The sequence below is a fragment of the Xyrauchen texanus genome, chromosome 44, assembly GCF_025860055.1.
Source record: "Xyrauchen texanus isolate HMW12.3.18 chromosome 44, RBS_HiC_50CHRs, whole genome shotgun sequence".
Lineage (NCBI taxonomy): Eukaryota > Metazoa > Chordata > Actinopteri > Cypriniformes > Catostomidae > Xyrauchen > Xyrauchen texanus.
This window is the reverse complement of record NC_068319.1, coordinates 19,611,917-19,634,064: the sequence shown is the minus strand read 5'-3', so window position 1 is coordinate 19,634,064 and position 22,148 is coordinate 19,611,917. Positions and strand designations below refer to the sequence as shown.

General features: G+C 37.4%; 1 protein-coding gene across 1 annotated transcript; it reads left to right on the top strand.

Annotated features, from left to right (window-relative positions):
- The first annotated feature begins 1,121 nt into the window (after positions 1-1,121).
- Positions 1,122-21,339, top strand: LOC127637048 (F-box and WD repeat domain-containing 11-B-like). Its single transcript, XM_052117896.1, has 13 exons — positions 1,122-1,217; positions 4,210-4,272; positions 9,154-9,394; positions 9,897-10,083; positions 10,308-10,398; positions 11,168-11,305; positions 12,349-12,467; positions 12,600-12,849; positions 15,604-15,722; positions 15,867-15,977; positions 16,614-16,692; positions 17,979-18,143; positions 18,270-21,339. The coding sequence occupies exons 1-12, from the start codon at positions 1,179-1,181 to the stop codon at positions 18,138-18,140; spliced, it is 1,599 nt and encodes a 532-aa protein (XP_051973856.1). The 5' UTR covers positions 1,122-1,178; the 3' UTR covers positions 18,141-18,143; positions 18,270-21,339.
- Positions 21,340-22,148: the final 809 nt, after the last annotated feature.

Sequence of the window (22,148 nt, the reverse complement as noted above, 5' to 3'; positions counted from 1 at the left end):
TGCCAAGTTAATCTATTTTGGGGACAAATTAAAGGGATGGTTCGCCCAAAAATTTTAATTTTCTCAGCATTTACTCGACCTCATGCCACCCCAGATGTGGATGATTGTATTTCTTCTTCTGAACACAAAGATTTTTTAAAATAATATTATTGCTCTGTTTGTCCATACAATGTAAGTTGATGGTGGCCAGAACTTTGAAGGTCCAAAAAGAACAAGACAGCATAAAAGTAATCCATTTAACCATCCAGTGGTTAAATCCATATCTTCAGATCCGATATGAAAAATGTAAGTCATTGTTTTACTATAAATCTTCACTTTCACATCTAAAAGTGAATGTAGCAATTTATTGTAAGAAAGGACTTAATATTGATCTGTTTCTTACCCACACCTGTAACTCTTCTGAAGATATAGCTATAACCACTGGAGTCTTCTGTATTACTTTTACGCTGCTTTTTTGCGTCTTCAGATTTCTGGTCACATTCACTTGTATGGACCGTGAGAGCTGAGATATTCTAAAAAAAAAAAAAAAAAATTTAAAAAATCCTCTGTTCTGCAGAAGAAAGACACATCTGTAATGGCATGAGGGTGAGTAAATGCGACCATTTTCACTTTTGGGTGGACTATCCCTTCATTAAAACGGGTTTTATATTCGATTGTATTGTTATTTTCCTTGCTGAGGTAACTCTTAGGCGTTGCAGGAGTTTTTTTTTTTAGGCATTTTAACAGAATAGTAAAGCTTCTGGGGGAATTTATTTTCCCAAATAAATTACATAATTCAAAGAAGTAAGATTGGAAAATTGAAAATATTGTCCTGCAAGCAAATTTTATCAGTCATTCTCAACTATATTTGAATAATCGGGGATAACCCCATTCTTTACCCTAGCACCAGAACGCAGCCAATAGCAATTTGTTTTACAAAACCGTTTTGTAATTCGGCGACAAATCACGAGTCTTGTTTCACAGATTATACCCCCCTTCGATCATGACCGGTGTGTCTGTACCCGCTCTGTACCTTAGCAGCAGAAATTAGCCAATCACGACGTGGACAACGCCCATTTTGTGTGTTTGACAGCCAATCGTATGTTTCATTTTAAGGATTCTCTCCACGCCTCCGTTTATGACGCGTTTGTGTCGCAGGGCGGGGTTTCCATTTTCACTGCGAGTTTCGGGGAACAGACATGGAACCGGAGATGGAGGACAAAACCTTGGAGCTGATGGTGAGTATTCGTTTCTGCTTTGACAAGATTCTTTAGACTTTTTCCCCAAGGTTTTATTGATAGATAGATAGATATCCGTTTGCGAGGACGGTCATTGTGAATATAACCAGCGTGTGGAATGTGTAAGGATCGATTGAGTTGGTGTGGGGGAAGGAGGGGTGAGGAAAGAGAGAGAGAGAGAAATGGCTGGCTCGGCTGACAGGGAAGGGCCCTGCTCTGGATCGCCGGCGCTTTGGATCTCTTGATCGTTCTCTTGCCCTCTACTGTCTGTCTTTTCGTTGTTAAAACAGCTGAGACGTTAATAAACGAGCTGAGTTATTGTATATGGTGATGGATGATGATATTTACTGAACTTAGTGGCGGAGGTGGAGCGAAGAAAGCTGCCGCGGCGTCGTGGTGAGTCGTAGTCTCATCGACTTCAGCCGCCGACTCAAGCTACACTGCGGCGCCTCTGCGCCACTCAATTCCGCGTAGAATTTGGCTACAGCGCAGAACTGTGTTTTATATAGATTCTTAGTGCTCTTAACAGTGTGTATAGTGTCCATACGTATTATTTCTGACTTCTAAACATTCCTCGTTTCCACATCACGACGTATTTTAAGTGGCGTTTAAAGCTGCGTAATAGGAAGTAACCGCTCGTGCTGTCAATTTCTGGTGATGCTTTTAAACCAGAAGATGATTACACGTAAAATATATATATATATGAAGTTTACGAGAACAGTGTTTGAATAAGTTAATATCTATATTTTAAGTGAACACAAACCTTTTTTCAGTTAAATGTATTTCCCATTGTTGTGAAATACACAATGCTAGCAAGCAGCTAGGTGGCTAAGCAAATCCAATCATTAGCCTACTTGAACTCATTTATTTCGGTTTTAAAGAACAAATTTGTCATGTCAGTTATGTTTTTTTTTCCAAGTGTTAGAAGGTTGTAATGAAAATGGATTAAAAAGACAATACAAATAAAGTTTTAAATTGTCCTGCTTACTGATTAAAGGTGTAGGTTTTTTTAATCATTATCTTTTTTTAGTTTACGTCTGTGTAGTCTTATCAAGTTTAATGTAATATTTTTTCAAAAGAGTCTTATTGTGTAATGTATTTTATATTTCTATATTATGTTAAATTCAACAATATATATAGATAGATAGATACGGTATTATTTAGGATACCTATGAATCAATACCTGAATTCAGTAACATAGAATCAGATGGCAGAGTGGATTTGCTTCTTGTTTCCATGGATACAGTGAAAATGATAGGAGTGAATACTCTTGAGTTTGTTCACTTACAGTTGAAGTCAGAAGTTTACATACACCTTAGCCAAATACATTTAAACTCATTTTTTTGCCATTCCTGTCATTTAATCATTTAGTCAGTTAGGATCACTACTTTGTTTTAAGAATGTGTAATGTCAGAATAGTAGTGAATTATTTATTTCAGCTTTTATTTCTTTCATCACATTCCCAGTGGGTCAGAAGTGTACATGCACTTTGTTAGTATTTGGTTGCATTGTCTTCAAATTGTTTAACTTGTGTCAAACATTTTGGGTAACCCTCCACAAGCTTCTCACAATAAGTTGCTGGAATTTTGGCCCATTCCTCCAGACAGAACTGGTGTAACTGAGTCAAGTTTGTAGGCCTCCTTGCTTGCTCATGCTTTTTCAGTTCTTCCCACAAATTTGAATTCAGATTGAGGTCAGGGCTTTGTGATGGCCACTCCAATACCTTGACTTTGTTGTCCTTAAGCCATTTTGCCACAACTTTGGAGGTATGCGTGGGGTCATTGTCCATTTGGAAGAGCCATTTGTGACCGAGCTTTAACTCCTGGCTGATGTCTTGAGAGCTTGCTTCAATGAATCCGCATTTGTTTTGTGCTTTTCGCGCCAAACTGCGTTCATCTCTAGGAGACAGAATGGGTCTCTTTCCTGAGTGGTATAATGGCTGTGTGGTCCCAAGGTGTTTATAGTTGCATACTATTGTTTGTACAGATGAATGTGGTAACTTCAGGTTTTTGGAAATTGCTCCCAATGATGAACCAGACTTAACTTACTGAATGTAAACATCTGACCACTGGATTTGTGATAGTCAATTAAACATGAAACAATCTGTCTGTAAACAATTGTTTGAAAAATAACTCTTGTCATGCACAATGTAGATGTATTGCCAAAACTTTAGTTTGCTAATATTAAATCTGAGGACTGGTTAAATTATTTTTAAATCTTCAACCTAAGTGTATGTAAACTTCTGACTTCAACTGTATACATGTATTGTGTAAGCTTGAGGGAGATGGATAAATGCTTTTTGCTTAAAGATGGCAAGCCATGTGTGTAGGCTTTAATAGTTGAACCCTCACAATGAAAAGTGCTCTTCCTGCTCTGTGGACCTACAAGGATAAATAGAAATGAAACCTTTACATTGTCATCACTTGTGTCATTGTCTAGCTTTTATGTCACTTCACTTTTTGTCCTGAGGGCTTTTGTCTGAGTATGTAAAGAGTTTGGCTGATTTTCATAGTACAAATTATAGGTTACAAATTAAAGCAGGTGCTGAATCATGGATATGAAGAGCGACTATATGGATGGCATAATCTTTGTTCTTGTATTTGGGATGTAAGCAAATCCTTGTTATGGCTTTGGCTAGGGGACAGTTGTTGACATGTTACCCAAACGCCTACACACCCTGTCCGGTCTCCCATCTATACCACACGCTGATGGGGGAATATGTCAAGTTATTAAGCACACACAAATCATAGACAGTTGGACTGCTTACCAGCATACATTGCATTTCAAGATCATGATGATAGAAGCATCACCACACAACATTGTTTTAAGCTGTGTTTTTTTTTTTTTTTTTTTGCAATTCAATTGATGTGTTTTTCATTTTATATTTAATCTTGGTTGTAGTATTAATTTATTTTTCAATTGAAATCACACATCAGTTTATTTTTTAGTTCTGAGAACATTGAACAAAATAATGGTGTGATTTCTTCTGCAGAACACCTCTGTCATGGATTCGCAGACTGCAGACCGCTCCCCAAAGATCACCACAGTGTTTAAGGTGAGGTGGTTGCGCTGTACGTCAAAGTGTTGAAATAATAAAAAGTAGAGATGCACCGATTGCAATTTTCTTGGCCGATTTCGATTTCCGATTTTTTGCAAGTGTGACCTGCCGATACCAATTTTTCCTGATTTTCTTTCTAAGAAACATACAAACAAAATCTACCTTTCTCCAATGCTAAATTTTATTTTCATAATAAAATAAATTATTAAACATTACAATTTGCAAACTGCACTAAGTTACAGGATCTTCTCTCACTTAAACAACTCTCAAAATAAAGTGCTCTGTGACTAGAAAGAGGTAGAAATAACAATTCACTGCAAATTAGTTGCTTTATATAACAAATGTCATTTTCCACTATTTTTATAAATGGACCTTTTTCCTCTTTATTAGTCATCTAACAAAACGATTCCAAAGATCTGAAAAACTGAAGTGTCCAATACGCTCAACTTGCGTTAGATGTACAAATATCAGTTGTAAAACTGAGCACTGCTTTGGGAACGGCTTGCATACCTGTCAACACTCCTGGGAGTCTCCCAAAAAAAACTCCCGTAATTTGTATGGCCTAAACCACGTTATATGAATAATCAAATCAATATATTATTCCAAGGTGGTCCAGTTGCCAGATCTTGAATGAAACGCATCCTACTCACACAATCGACACATCATACACATTACAAATCATTTAGTGGCAAGAAGAGTGGAATTTGTGCAAGAACAATAAGTTGTATGTAATTCATCCGGAAATTTCAAACAGAATTTTTATCAATTTTAAAACTAGATATGATCAAGTGGTCTACACCAGATGCCGTATAGGTCACACAAATCTGACCCATGCCTTTTTGCTTAAAGGTGAAGACCCAACCCTATGTGTGTTCTGTAATATTCCCTTATCTGTCAAACATATTTTACTAGATTGTCCTGGTCTTAACGCAAGTAGAATGCTCTTTTATGAAGTTACCTCGTTAAAAGACTTATTTAATGAGATTGTGCCTGAAAAGGTTTTGGATTTCTTGTCATATGCTAATATTAAAATATTGTATAATATGACTTGCTATTTATATTTGTTTTGTTTTTATTGTATTTATATGATATCTGTATTTTTGTAATTGAATTCTTGCCATGAAAATAGCTTTGATTGCTGACATGGCATTAAACAAAACCTACTACTACTACAAATCATTTATGACCACAATCTGGCAACCTACAACCCATTTGCACTGATATCTGCGCAGGCAGTAGATGCGGGATGTTAAATCAAGCATCACTGGTAGAGGGGAGGAGAAGACTAAGCTGGTGCTCCGGTGGAAAAAAAAAATATATATATATATATACATGTACATTTAACAACAGCTGGATGGAAGAATTGAATTTTATATTCTGAATCCATATCGACAATACCCACGTCTTTTGCAATGTGTGTTGCACTGATTTTAATATCGGACACGGTGGGAATAATTACGTTAAATCACAACGGCACAATTTGGATGTATTTGGCCTGCCTCTGCCATCCACCACCCCCTTCCGCTCTCCCGGATTTGTGTACACAAATGTTGACAGATAACAGGCTGCGTGTGTTACATGACAGGAGATTAAACAACTCGGGCAACGCGACTTCGGAAAGTACCTCATACTCTGTATCGAGGAAATTTATGAGATTTCTGATCCCTCTGTCCTCAACTATGGAGAACAGCTGGTCATCCAGGACCATGAATTCCATAATTTTCCTCGTAACTGCTTTGGTCTTTTCGCTGCTCATTCCAAGGGATGATCGGAGAGGCTGCTGACTTGTGGCTGGCTCTGAGCTCTGGCTAGCTTTAGCCGCTTTCATGTTTTAGCTTCTTTTTTAAAATGGGCATTTTCAGCTGGGTGATGTTGTTATAAATGTCTAATTAGGTTTGTTGATCCGAAAGTTATTGTGGTGGTTCCCCCACGGTTTACTTTGGCCTTACAATTATTACACATTTCGAACTTTATGTATTTTTCACTCACACAGTGAAGATCTCCCACGCCAATGACATGTTTACATGCGGCTGTGACGTTATTGCCTGCACCGCTGGCAACAAAACGGACCGGCTTGGAATCGGTAAGACGTGAGGCTGACCGGCCGGTTACCGGTCTGGGCCGAGCATGCGGAAAATCAGCTAATTCCGGTCCCTGGCCGGTCGATCGGTGCATCTCTAATAAAAAGATAAATCTATAGCTATCCATTGACTAGCCTCTCCCTGGACTTGGTGAACCACTGTTGACAGTGGAGTTTGTTATAGGGCATGGCCTAATCTGTGCCTGAAATACCTTTGTGTCATTTTCCACAGGCCTTTATGATATTGTATTCAGGATCTATAGTTTCTTTTTTGCAATTTTGAAATGTTCCTCAAACAATAGATGTGGGCACCTTAGCTCTGTTCCAAAATTTGTTGTCAACCACCTACATAAGCAGCATATTTACTGAAAAGGAGCCTCATGAGTGACTGATAATTTAAAGTGAACAAATTTTATCAGTATTTTTGGTGTAATTGTAATCCACATTTTTCTGGACTTGTCTGCCTCTTGAGTGAGTTTTTTCACATTCTCTGCTAAGCATACATGTGATGCTGCGTTAGAATGTGTCCAAAATGTGAGATCTTATAAGGTATAATGTTGCTGCGTATTTCTAAATTTTTTTTAAATGGCCTTTGCTTCAGGAGCCGGAGTGTGACTATGATGCCATAAATTGTTTGCTGTGTTTTGGAGCAGATTATCTCTCCAATTCACCTGGTTATTCAGGAACTGCAAGGAGAGGTGCACTTTGCTGAGCAAACAATACCTGAATACAAAGTTTAATTTTAACTTTGCTAGATTCATACCTAATCCATCCTTTCAAAGGCCTCGTTTACTCCTGGTATTAAAACTGAAGTGTGTAACTTTTTTTGCTGTTTTTTTTTTTTTTTTGTCCTTTAGCTTAATATGCAGTGACAACTGTAAATTAGCCATTTTTGTAGGTCAATTTCTCAAACTGCGATTTAAGCCACACAACAACATTGGCTCAACCAATGGCGTGAGTTTGGGGCAGGACTATATTTTTTCTTGGATCAATAGCAGGCGGTGGTGTATTTGGAAGGCTGTCTGAAAAATTATTTTTTATTTTGCTATTCCATTCAGTGGCACAGAAATTACACATTTCAGCTTTAAGATGCATTATGGGCAGTCCATTGGAAACATGATAATTCTAATGACGGGTATAAATTGGGTGCAATATATTTTGAGATTTGTCAACTTCAACCACATTCAGAGGTAGTTGAATGTGGTTTAAAATGCATATGACCATATTGGTTTGTAGTGTAAATGCTCATCTGTTTAAACCTCAGCAAAGCATCACACACTCAGCTTTCGATCCCTCCGCTGAAATAAGTGTGTGATTTTGAAAAGGAATAACCATCCGATTGGGAATTTTGAATAAAATAAAATCACACATTCACCTTATGCACATGAGAAACTAGTGCATGGCCATCTTGAAAATGTTGTCTTTGAACTTCTGGTCTAGTGTTTTCTATATAAATATCTATGGTGTTGGCGTTGATGTGTAATTAGCTAGAAAAGTGGAATTACAGGTTATATAGTTGCCAAAAGTGATCATGAGTATTTTAAAGTGTTCAGGGGTTGTTTTAACAACTGGAAGCAGAGCAGGGCAATTTGAAAACAAGAGTACTTGGTTCATAAATACACAAGATCCCACCTTCATGCAGTGGATGTACTGATATTCTTCTGTGCTCTTGAAACTCCAAGAGCAACAAAGAGTCATTAAAAATATCTCTGTACGACACCTGACCATCTTCTCGTGTCATCCATCGCGTTATAGTTAACAGCCTTCCCGTGGATCCTTAAGTCTTAAAATGTCTTAAATTCAGTTTTCCATAATTGAAGGTAATGCAAAGTATGAAATATCGTAAATGATGCAACAAAAATCTGAATTATCTTTTAAGGATTTCTTGCATTTGGGGGCGGAAAGACAGGAATCATGATATAACCTATTGTGATTATCAAACTTCTAAAGAATACGATTTAATTAAACAGCTGCATGTGCTGCATCCTTCAAAGTGAAATCTCCAAGCACATGGGGGCTTGTGAGTGTTTCCAGCTGTTGCAGAGCAATTTGAAATCATTGTTATATTGGAAATGTATGACAAGTTATCACTAATGATCAACTCTTGATTATTATGATGTTGATGAAATATGACAACGGTTACTTTTAATTGTTTATATTGTAATACACTGTAGATCATTGTAGGAGGTTTTATTTTCCTAATCCGTTTGAATGCGCAGCTGGAAGCAGTGAAGTGCATACATTTCAAAATAAGAGTCCTAGGTGTATTTCAGCCATTAAAGTTAAAAGTTCGCGCTATGAATCACATCTTTTTTCGCAACTACTTCAGTATGCCTGAAAGATCAACATGCAGTGACAGATGAGAAGCCCACACACACCCCTAGCTCAGTTAATACAGGTACTGTAATAAAATAGTTAAGAATTCTGTTAGAATTTTCACATTTGTGCTTCGATTAAATGCATATTAGAAGATTAATTGGACAAATGCTGTTTTTGATTTGTGTGTGCGTGCTTTTTGTTTTAATTTTTTGCACTTTATCATAATGCAGTAATGCTCTGATCTATTGATTGATGTATGTCATCACAAAATCATTGACCCTCCCCTTGAAATCCAAACACAAGTGGTCAAAAGAGACTCTTATTACGACCAGATGTAAACAGTGTCTTGTCTGGGGGACATCACATCTTTAATACTTGATGTAAACGGGGCCAAAGAAAAAGAAACCTGGACAGGTGGATTTTGTCTCACAAGGCCTAATATATCAATTTCTTTTGTTTTTCTCATACAATTCTTCCAGCCTACCTATCTCTGTCCTCAGGTTAGTAATGGACTGCTAACGGGCTCCAGGAAGCGGCCATCTGAAGGAAATTATGAGAAGGAGAAGGACGTGTGCATCCAGCTTTTTGATCAGTGGTCTGAGTCCGATCAGGTGGAGTTTGTGGAACACCTGATCTCACGCATGTGCCATTACCAACACGGCCACATAAACTCCTACCTCAAACCAATGCTCCAAAGGGACTTCATTACAGCACTGCCAGGTAACAAATACAAATCCTTGTTCAGATTTATACAAAATTTAACACTTGATTTAATTACACCCATATGCATGTTCATTGTTCTTGGCTAAAATTTAGGTGTAAGATTTAGTCTTTAGATTTGATATAAAACTCATGCATTGCTTGGTCTTTTTTTTGGGGTATTAAGGATGACGTGAAATCAAAATTGACACTGCTTTCTTAATACATGTTCTTGGTTTTGCTGGGCCTGATTCTTTAGTGCACGTTATTCCAGAGAAATAGTTTTCTTCAAACTACCTGACTCCATTCTGCTAGTTAATGCCCACTTTTCACAAGCCAATCAAGTTTCCTTTTCGCAAGCCAATCAAGTTTCCTTTGAAAATCCCCTTTCAGTCGGATATGCATACGTTTACGGAAGTAAAATGGGTTCTGAAAGTTGCTTTTTGTTGAATTATGTCTTGCTTTTATGGCTTTAAAACTCTTACATCCTGGTATTTTAAGCACATCTCTCTTTGTGTTTCAGCTCAGGGTCTGGATCATATAGCGGAAAACATCCTGTCTTTCCTAGACGCACGCTCGCTGTGTTCGGCAGAGCTGGTGTGTAAGGAATGGCAGCGCGTGATTTCTGAGGGGATGTTGTGGAAGAAGCTGATCGAGCGGATGGTTCGGACAGATCCGCTTTGGAAAGGCCTTTCAGAGAGACACCAGTGGTGAGTCACAGTGCTGATATCACTGTTTACATCCACCCAACCCCCTCATTTATACATGAGGGTTTAACAACAAACTCGTCATTATCTCTTTACAGTGTAATTCTCTACCAGACATGCTTAAAGCTTCCTTTAATGCTGTCTTTTACATCTTTTGTTGGTTTTGAATTATTTGACTTGTGTAGATGTCAGTTAATATAAGATTTTTAATGCTGCTTCTTTCACAGGGAAAAATACCTTTTCAAGAACCGCACAACAGAGGTTCCTCCGAACTCATACTATCGCTCACTTTATCCAAAAATCATTCAAGACATTGAGGTAGGAAAGGCAGTCAATATCTCATTCTGTCTTTTTCTTTGACCATTATTTTATATATATATATATATATATATATATGTATAGCCAACTGTTTCAAGACAAGGGAGTTGGTAAATGAACAAATATTGCTATTTGAACTGCGATAATGATTTGAAATGTAAACGTTTAAAAAAAATATATGAAAAGTGTTTCCTTTTGACCAAAATTGATTCATGGGTAAACAAGCTCTACTGCCAATAGAAAATACTGTTCAATACTGATATGCTATTACAACTGAATTGAACAAAGAGAAGACTGAAGCCATTTCACTATTATAGAAAACATTGTCAATTTCTTTAAGAAACGTTTTATAAAATTGCACAAAAAGAATGCAGACAATTCCTTTTTGTTCTCCATTAATTAACACAAATAATAGAACAAGAATCAATAATTTCACAACTTCTATAGTTTAAAGTTTTATATATATATTTGTATATTAAAACTAAAATGAATGTCACAATTTAATGGAGTGAATTAACTGATGTAGATGCTTATTCTGATTTTGTAATCACTCTTTAATCCAAAGGTGGGAACAAATTATGTGTTTTGAGTGAGCCATTAAACAAGTCTAATGATGATCTGATTTTCATCTGTAACATTAAAATAAGATTTTCGTTTATGCCAGTGCAGTAATATTTTTTTGTATGCTTTAATGAAAAAACACAATTTCTGATATATAGTGAGATAAATTATTTGTACTTTTGTTTCCTCTCTCTGTTGCCGTTTCCAGACCATCGAGGCAAACTGGAGGTGTGGCCGACATAACCTGCAAAGGATTCAGTGTAGATCGGAGAACAGCAAAGGTGTTTACTGCCTCCAGTACGACGATGAAAAGATCATCAGTGGTCTACGAGATAACTCCATCAAGGTGCCATTGCACATTCTGTGTGTCTGTTTTCTTGTGAATTTTGTGGTTTTCACTCCGTTTAGATTCTGAACCCACATGATCTGATTCCATTCCTACGCAGGTGTCTTTTCTGTTGAATTAAGTTAACCACATCTGACAATAACAGTTCTCATTAAAGATGTGCACTGATGACGTTTGTAAGCACTTTTTGCAAGTGTATGATTTTGGTTCTAGTGCATTATTGGATGAGTTCTCCAATCAAAACGGTTCAGAATATCCATTTTTTTGTTGGAGGGATGCTTTTAAAACTCTGTAAACCGAAACACCCACATGCCTTGAGTTTTGACTTTACATATTTAAAATCATCCCTTTATGTAATGGAATACTGAAACTACTGAGAGTGTATTGAAACAGGCAAGGAAATCAAAACCACAAGCATTAAATTCAGGATGTGATGTAAATTGTGTTTACAGTCTGCTGAAGGTATAGTTGGTTGCTTGAAAGGATTGTCCCATTAAAAATCAATCCAGCTGATTTATTTATATTTATTGTATTCACACCTTGTTGTAGAAGTGAATGTCAGCATATGTATCTTGGCTAGAAAATACACAATTTATTGGTGACATATTGGTATTGGCCAAACTTTTTTCCACCCTCATCACCTTAGCTTCATGGTGGTGAGTTTTGCATTTACAAGAACCACTTTAGTTTTCTTAAGAAAATGTGAAAATCTATTATTTTATTACTGTATTGGTTTGATTAGGCCACTGTTTGAAGCAGATGAATCTGCCATTTTTGTTTCACCCCAAATACATTTTTGAATACTAAACAGTTTTCATGTACATTGTGCTTTTAGTATATGCAAAAACTATTTCTGTGCGTATGCTACAAATGTGAGATTGCCTGAAAAATCCACATACAGAGATGATGTAATGCATGTGACTAACTTAGACAAGTTTCCATAGTTTTGCATGTGCATTGTCTGTTACCTGGTAATGAGTCAGATCCACTTGTAAAGAAGAATGTTCAGCAGTTGTGAAAAAAATGTGTATGTTTGCATTCAGATATGGGACAAACAAACTCTGGAGTGTTTGAAGATCCTGACGGGGCACACGGGCTCCGTGCTGTGTCTGCAATACGATGAGAGGGTCATTGTTACCGGCTCCTCAGATTCCACTGTCAGGTCAGATTTCTATCACACTCTAAAAGTCCTCTGTTCATTACTAAAAAAAAAAATCACCCCCCATCTGTTCTGCTGCAGTGAATGAGGGATTGATTATTTCAGTGCTGACTTGTCTTTCGATCTCATCCTCAGAGTGTGGGATGTGAACTCGGGAGAAGTTCTGAACACTTTGATCCATCACAATGAGGCTGTACTCCACCTGCGGTTCTGCAACGGGCTGATGGTGACCTGCTCGAAGGATCGCTCCATCGCCGTGTGGGACATGGCCTCTCCCACGGACATCAGCCTTCGCCGTGTCCTTGTTGGCCACAGGGCTGCCGTCAATGTGGTCGATTTTGACGACAAGTACATTGTCTCCGCCTCTGGGGATCGGACCATAAAGGTCAGCGCTCAGCTCTGACTGACTGTCATCTGCTGTCAATCAAACCACAAATCGATGCGTTGTAAGAAAATCTAAAGCAGCGTGAGAGGGTGGGGTGATTGTTGAGGTAGTTTTGCATAGGCGGACTTTTGACTCCAGGGTTCCTGTGGCTTTAAATCTGGAAATATCAGTGAATTTTTAAATTGTGTTGTCCAGGCATGGAAAAGTCATGGAAATTAATAAAATCTTAAAATCTCTAAAATATGGCATTGATTAAATATTGTTTTTGTGAAGAGAATTTTCACATCAAACATTGAGGTTTCATTTATGGGCGATCCATTTTTTGTTCTTCAGTAAATCCGGTAAGTTGATTCACGAATCAGTTGGAATGATTCATAATCCAATCGGTCTGAATTAGGTTTGTAAAAATCTTTAGGTCATGGAAAAGTCTGATTATATATATTTATTTTTTTGTGACTCTCAAATGCGTCTTTATCTCTTCATTTTGGCCTTTTGTCCATAATGAGACCGCATATTTGACAGCAAAAACTGAGCTTTTCGAAAACGCTCTCCCAAGTGGATAAATTTGAAAACGCTGTCTTCACGTTGTAGTGTGGACAGGGAAAAAGGAGATATCTGAAATCAATGACATATTTGTTGTGATGTGATGCAGTAATGTAATCAATTCAACACAAAACAATCAAGATGGCAGCTCTGTATAATATCTGCAAATATTAACCCTATAAAGCTGTGCATATTATATTTCATGCACTATTTATTAAAGCCTCTACATCATTAACATGATAAATACTTTGCTGAAACCCTGTTGTATGCAATGTATTAGATGTCTACTTTTTGAAATTTCTGTTCTTCTGGAAGTAGAAGACCATGTAATGTAATTTCTAAAATGTTTGCGTCTTTTTTTTAGGTTAAATCTTTGCGTATTTTGATAAAGTAAAAGTAACAATAATGTTTCCCCACAGCTACCGCCATTGTGTCCTTGAGCAAGACATGGCTTTTGTTGTAGCAGTGTTGTTGTCCATGATATTCACTTTTATAGCGCTGTTAAGGATAAATGTTACTTTGTACAACCTTTACAATGCATTCTCCCAAAGGCGATGCAAAGTTTACTCTGAATTGCTGTCTGTGACTGAACACAAGGACAATTGCATTTCAGACCGCAGATGGAACAACAATTTTTTGCATGCACAGTATTGGGATTTAAGAGATTTCGTGTGGACGAGCAACTTTTGGAATACGCTTGAAAACGGAAGTATGGATGGAGAGCATTTCGAAAATGAAAACGCAGTTTTCAAATGTATCTGGATTAATGTGTATTTAAACAGAGAGAAAACTCAGGGTTATTCAATCCCCTCTTATGCTCCAACCCTACTCCTTAACCCCTGTATTTTGTTTATTTATTTATTCATTCATTCATTTAAGCAATATTGAAGATCTTGGTTTGGTTGATCAGGTGTTTGATTATGTTTGGTGCCGAACTCTGCAAGATGCCAGCCCTTCTGTCTAACCCCAGTTTGCTTTTCATGTGTGACATTTTGTGAATCTACAATCTGTCTCAACTCTTGAAAGTTAATTTCTTACCTATATTGGCTAATCCAGTGATTTAGATCTTGTGAACATGACTTTTTTTTTTTTTTTCAGTGGACTGCACACATCCACACCCGCTCAGAAATTAAGTTTAAATTAAGCCTATGAGACGTGAATGTTGTGTAGGAATTGTGTCTGAGGCTAAGATTAATGTTCAGGATTTTCTTAGCTCTGGCATTTGCTCAAAGAAGCCAGCAGAGAGCAGCAGTGTACCAACAGCCTCAGAAGTCTCTTTAGACTGTTAGCTTGCTCCTCTCACCCAGAGATCTATTCGGCACTTGTATTGTCCAGCCCGTCTCTGCCAGATGCTGGGTTTGCGGCCAGTCGTGATTCCAGAAACAGACAGTCCTCAGCAAGCCCACCCATCATCCTGGGAGAGGTGCCAAGTGATTCTGCAGCCCCCACCCTCAAAACATTCCCCAAATAATGAAGCAGGGTAGTGATGGCTGGTGTGTTGAGGTGTTTTCACATGTGGATATGTTCTCGCACACTTGTTTCAGAGTGTTATGTACCAGTGCTTCTCCAAATATACCAGTAATTCATCTAAAAAAAAAAAAAAGATGCCACTGATTAGAAACTATACTTAAACCAGTTAGTTTGGCCTATGTTTTTTGTGTAAATATGGAGTTTGTGGGACATGTTTTTTCATGTAAACATGTGCTAGATGGAGGTCTTTGTCTGTTGCGCTGCATCACGCTGGTTTCTCAAGCTCGTGCAAGAGTGGCACATTTTGTAGATGCCATGTCAAGATGAAGAACTTTAGCTTTTAAAAACCCACCTCAAGACACCTGCATTCTGTTCATTGTGCTGCATCTAGCATTTTTATGTTTGGTCTGCAATATTGCATTCAGTTGGAAATGCCACTAATTTATTGATTTTTAATCCGAGATTGCTATGCCAACATAGGCCTAGTTGTTTGTAATACAACTGTCTCGGTGTGCTCATGAAAATAACAATAAGAGCAACAAGTACAGCATTGATGCCCATGTATGGATGTATCAATAATAGCAAAAAGAACAAACTTTGAGTACATGAACACTGTGACATGAGTCAGTTGTTTGTGAGTAGCTCAATGATTTAATGTTTATTAAGATTAAAAATGTCATGTTTAATCTTATGTTGCATGTAGAAGTCTAATCTAGAGGTTATTTTGTGTGTGTTCCGCAGGTGTGGAGTACAAGCACCTGTGAATTTGTTCGGACGCTGAACGGTCATAAGAGAGGAATTGCCTGCCTGCAGTACAGAGACAGACTTGTGGTCAGTGGCTCGTCGGACAACACCATCAGGTGTGTGCAAATAAACAATAAATACAATTAATAGATGTTTACGATGTAAGCAATTACCTTAGGCCATTTGGTGTATATGACATCAAAACCTTGTTTTTATTATTTATTTATTTTTTCTCTCAAAATATTGTAATCTTTCTCCAGGCTGTGGGATATTGAGTGTGGAGCATGTTTGCGGGTTTTGGAAGGGCACGAGGAGCTTGTTCGCTGCATTCGCTTTGATAACAAGCGGATTGTGAGTGGAGCGTACGACGGGTATGTTTGAGTCTGATTAATTCAACATCAAAGGGATGTTTAATGTAATTTAACAAATTGTGGGGAAAAAAATGAAATAGATTTTTTTTATGACTTTGTCTGTTTAACGACAGCACTTCATAACTGTGAGGGGAAGATCCTGTTAAAATTTGTAACCCCATATTTTGTCTTGGAAATTGGAGATTTATTCTGTCATTGATAATAAATAAATCTATCAGCAAACTCCTCTTAAACACTCTTTTTCTATCTGAAATGCTCTGCAGTCTGGGGATTAAATTTGTGCTGGTGTTTTTGTCTGGATTACAGCTGGTGTATTCCTGCCCTTAATGTGCGTAATCCCTTTATTCTCGCATCTTTAATTGCGGAGTTGCATTTGTCTGCTCCCTGTACTCTTGGCATAAATCTGATACTCGAGCAGTGCACAATACCCTCACAACCGAGGGAGCAGTCACATTTAATCCCAAAAAGATCACAATTGAATCTGAGATTATCTGTAGATTATGTGTGAAATGCAGCTCTAGAGAACAAAAGTGAGAGGGGTATTTTAGCCGATGCATTTTGGGTTTATGACATTTATATTCTGTTTTTTTATTTTTTGTGTGTGTATTGTGTAATGGGTTTTGATTGTGTGTGCAGTAAAATTAAAGTATGGGACCTGCAAGCTGCACTTGATCCACGAGCCCCAGCCAGCACTCTGTGTCTTCGAACACTTGTGGTGAGTTCCATTTGTCCCCAAACAAACCTGACCATCTCATTGCCCTTCCTCTTTAACAGGGAGGTGTTAAAGGTGTATATATAATCTAAATAATTGGCAAAAGAAATATATACAAGTTGTTTTTAAAATAAATGTTGGTAAACCTGGTAAATGAAGCCTTAGCATAGTTAAAAATAATAATAATTAATTAGCATCTTGGGCATCTTATTTAAAAGGGCAGCACGTGTTTTTCTTTTTTTATTATGTTTAAATATTTTCTTAAACAACCTTTTAAAAAGAGTCTAAATATAGAGCGCAACAGTCTGGTTCTGTATGTAAAAATCTCATTAATTTGTTTCCATAGGGCAATCAACTATTAACGGTAATTTTAACATTTTAACCCTTCTGTTTAAAAAATGATTAAAAATAATGACATGTGATGTTTGGGTAAAAAATTGTGTGTGTGTATTATATATATATATATATATATATATATATATATATATATATATATATATATATATATATATATATATATATATATATATATATATATTTAGCTTCAAATCAAAGTTTGTAATGTTGTGATTCACCTCTCAGCTGGTTGATGTGGTTCTTGGTTTCGACCTGTTTCTGTAAATAACTTTATGAAATCCCTATGCAAAAATGAATGGGACAAATACTTTCAGATCCAAGGTGGCTGAAAAAGTGGGCACTGTTGTGCTCTATAACCAGCCATTGAGTTGATCACATTTTCTGTCTGTATCACTTTTTAAATTCTATATCGCGGCTATATTGTGCATAGTTAAAAATGATGCTAATTTAGAATCGGAATAGTTTTATTGGCCAGCTAATATTTCGCTTGCGAGGAATTTGACTTGTCAGTTGCTAAAGAAGTACATGTATACAATTTAAATATAAAAAGTACAACGCCACTACTAATATGTGCAAATAAAGATTGAGAATGAAAGGTAACAGAGATGTGCAACTATATATAGCATATAAACAATTACATAAGTAATTTTTACAGTAACAAGCTGAATATATAAATCTGTATAAAATATTTGTAATGTTTAATCTTCATATACCATAAATAAATCGGGTCCGATTTTGTTAATCTTTTCGTGTATCGTCACGCTACTCTCTCCGTTGTACATACGGATTGTGCGTTTATATTGTGGCAGATAGACTGATTTGTATCACATCATTCCCAATCTGTTTCTGATGGTTGATGGCTGTAATGTTATGACTTGAAAAGTATCACCTTAATAATAGTGGGTATCTCGTTCCTGTGTGTCTGTGCGTAGGAACATTCTGGCCGAGTGTTCCGGCTCCAGTTTGATGAGTTCCAGATCATAAGCAGTTCCCATGATGACACTATCCTTATCTGGGATTTCCTGAATGTGTCAACCAATGGACAGACAGAAGGACGATCACCGTCCCGCACGTATACCTACATATCCAGATAGCAGGTAACAAACGTTCGACAAAAAAAGCAGGTTAAGCAATCTCAATTTAACAGTAACCGTCATTTTGAGTATTCAAACGCTTACGTTTTACAAGCTCGTTTACATTTTATGCGTGTGATCTCTTGACAGGGAAGCCCTGGTGGCGTGTGGAGTGTGTGTGAGTGTGTGTGGGGACTGTTCGGCTGACCCAGTCTCTGTGGAAGTGTGCCAGGATCAAAGGTCGAGGAATGCCACCACCACCCTCCCCTTCACCCTCCTCTCTCCATCTGTCCATTTGATTTCTCCCCCTCTTCTGTCGTTCCGAGGGCCTCCCCCCCATCACACAAACCGAATCGGTTCTCATTCTCCCTCTCTTGGAGGAGGTGGAGAAAAGATGGAGAGAGCGATGCCATGAAGCAGGGAACGTGTGGGTGGGTGTGGAGCCCACCCCCACATACAGAGCGAAGGCTGCCCCGGCTCCGCCCCCTGGGCCCATGAACTCTGTCTGTCTTTTTGTTTATTTTTTATTGACATAAAGAAGAAAAGAAAAACTAAAGGGAGAAGGCAAGGTCTGAGTTGACCTGGAGTGCTTTCCTTGCCCCAAGACTGTTCTGCATGAATGAGTGAGACATGGGACATAATGTGTGCTGGTCAACCCCCAGTTTCTGTCTTGTTTTTTTTTTAATGCTTGTCCTCTTAAGTTGGGAAATTGACTTCACTTTTGCTTTTCATGTGAAATCGTATGAATAATTGTAGTTTTTTGACTCTTCTCTCCAGATTTGTCCCGCCATTTCTCCGTTTTAGCGCTGTCCTTCTCTCCGTCTCGTACCCCTATCACTGTCTGCTCGTCTAGGTTCTGAATGATCCATAAATGATCTGAATTTAGGTGTAAACAGAAATGTCTTGTCTAAAATGGTGTTGTATATTGAAAAGATTTTTTTAAAGAAAAAAAAAACATTATTAATAAGAATAAAGTACTTGACTGTGAAGGAGTGTTAAAAAGCTTACACAAGCACATGGTGATTTAGTGTATTTTTATGCATGATTCCTCATTTGAGAGTGTCTTTCCAACCGCCCAAGATTTCATCAACCTGCCGCGATTGCTGCCAAACCCTTCTGCAAGCACCGCAGCAAAAGCACAGGGCTGCTGTTCAAATATTTAAGTTTACCTCCTGCTCAGAAAATGTGCAAATCGGCAGCACTATTTTTCATCTAATGAAGTCTTATTTCATTTCTGCTTGTCTTATGATCGGCACCATAGCAACAGGCACAATATGAGCCCCATTTGGGAAATCATTTCAACACTTCATCAGATGGCTGTAGCAATTCAAAATATGTATGAATGCTGAACAATTTCTTTTAGTCTTCAGTGATAAAATATGAACACTAATAGTTTCCTTAATCATAGGGCTGAATTCCGTTCTGTGTGAAATGCAGAATGGAATTCCATCGAAGACAATAGTATGAATGATTGCAGGCTAACACCAGGCAGTGTTGGCTCGTGAGACATTAGGGTGTATGTGTGAGAGATGGAGTTGTTATAAAGAGGGAGGATCAAAATCCGTCTACAAACCGGGTGATCAGGAATGCAGCAGAAGACGTTTCACTCACACGTTTACGTGTTGCTTTAACATGAATGTCTTTTGATATGAATAAAACCAAGCGCTTATCAAATGAGGAAACCTGGGACTTGATCTTCAGTGCTGCTGTAGAGAATGGAGTTATCCTGTTATTTGGGTCAGAGTAATAGTGCTTCCAGAAATGTAAAATTTGTCATATATTCACTTTCATGCCGTTTCCAAACCTACACGTCTTGCTTTCTTCTGTGGAACACAAATGCAATGAAAGTGTTTTGACGACTGAGGCTAACATCTATTTTTCTAAAGAACGCCAAAGGGGTTAGGAACAACACAAGGGTTTGTGAATGATAGAATTTACATTTTTAGATGAACTGTCCTTTGAAACATCTATTAATGACCAGTGATCAGTTCTTAAAGGAATAGTTCACCCAAAAATATTTCATCATTTACTCTCCTTCATGTCATCCCAGATGTGAATCACTCATTTCTTCTGCTGAACACAAAGATTTTTAGAAGAATATTTCTGCTTTGTAGGTCCACAAAGTTTTTTAATCCATATGACTCGAGTAGTTAAATCCATATCGTCAGATTCGATATAAGTGTGGGTGAGAAAAAGTTAAATATTTAAGTCCTTTATTTTACAATCAATACCCACTTTCACACTCTTTTGTTTTGGCAATTCGCATTCTTCATGCATATCACCGCCTATAGGACAGGGACGTTAATTTATTATAAAAAAGGACACTAATATATATATATATTTGTTTCTGAAGTCATGGATTTAACCACTGGAGTCTCATGGATTACTTTTTTGCAGCCTTTATATGCTTTTTGGAGCTTTAAAAATGTGGTGCCCATTTGCTTGCTTTGTATGGACCTACAGAACTGAAACATTATTCTAAAAAGTTTTGTTTGTGTTCTGCAGAAGAAACTATTAGAAAATTTTCATTTTTGGATGAACGATCACTTTAAATTTCAACGTTCTATATCAGATGATTTGTCATTTCAATTTTTGCAAGGCTGGTAAAGGTTTAGATGCCCTATAGTTTATACCTTCTAGATCTACTAGGTGGCAAAATAACAGCAATACTGGGGAGTGGAATAATTATTAGAAGACATTTAGCCATTCAATGGCATAAGTGAAGGTGTCATGGAATAATAAGGGGGGGGGGGGATGTATACATCCACAAAATAAATACTTTAATAACATGAGTATTATCAAAATATTAAATCTCTCAAGATTAAACCAGCCCCATGCAGTTTTGGGACAGCGCAATATTGCAATACATAACTTGCAGGACTGGGTCAGTTATAATAACTAATGTGTAACGCTCTAGAGTGGAAATGTATCCATGCAGTGATCAGTGTTGGATATGCACTAAAGATTTTCTTGCTTAAAATACTTTCAAGGTTGTGTTTACTCTGTACAATTCAATGCAGTCCTGCTAATAAGGCAAGTATTTCATAAATAGCTAAACTACTTTTAAAATACAATTCATTAGGCCACTATGATTCTATGCAATGAAAAAACAAACAAACAAACATCAGATTAAGATGAGTGCTTAACTCATAATTTGATATCTGATATTTCTGATAATTACAACATTTAAACTCTTAATTTTGAATTTATGATCTCATAATTATTAAAAATGTAATCCCATAATTTGTATTATCTCATTATTATGACTTCACCTTATTATTACAACTTTTTGTCATAAATAGGACTTTGATTTTAATAACTGACTCTTTGTCTCTCAATTATGATTTAGTCTCTCATTATTAAGACTATCTCAAAATAATGACGTTGAAGTCATAATGTGCTTTTCCACCATCGAGTCGAAAGATTCAAGTTGGTATAGCTGAAGGCCGGCGACCTCCAAATGGGGGTGGAATCTCCAAAAGAGGGTTGTGCCAACTCCAAAAGAGTTAAGGTTAGGGAAAGTGTTAGGTTAGGGGCTCCATATATCTTTAATTGTGATTTGGAGCTCATGCCCCTTTAGGAGCTATGCCTGTAGCTATACCCTTTTTGCACCATTCCATACCGATCCAGGATAATTGCCATGGTTGCGGCTCCTTTTTCACTGTGGTACTGCAAAATCAGGATTAAAATAGACTGACTGGGCAAGTGACCAATAATGAGCCGCCACGTCAGAAAATACTGTTCTGAGTATGGTTAGCAAACGGTTTGTAATCGTCCCGTACCTGAACCATGCTGAAGAGGAAATGCTATTGGAACTGTTACTGTGCTAAGAACCGTTTGGCCCAATTGTGGAAAAGCAGCCCCCCATGATACATTTGTGGAGCCCTCAATGCTCCTTGTGACCGTGATGTAATCACCAAAGACAACAGAAGCTACATCTGAGGCAAAACCCAAACAAACTTTCACCAGGAGTGTCCACTGTCTATTAATAAATACATTCTGATGAACTTTAGTTCTTTGTTACAATCT

What these genes read in the sequence shown, in the direction of transcription:
- LOC127637048 (XM_052117896.1), top strand. Translation starts at nt 1,179, where the DNA reads ATGGAACCGGAGATGGAGGACAAAACCTTGGAGCTGATG. An exon ending in CTTCATTACAGCACTGCCAG is followed by an intron (nt 9,395 to 9,896) that starts GTAACAAATACA and finishes TTTGTGTTTCAG; the next exon opens with CTCAGGGTCTGGATCATATA. An exon ending in TCCTCAGATTCCACTGTCAG is followed by an intron (nt 12,468 to 12,599) that starts GTCAGATTTCTA and finishes TCTCATCCTCAG; the next exon opens with AGTGTGGGATGTGAACTCGG.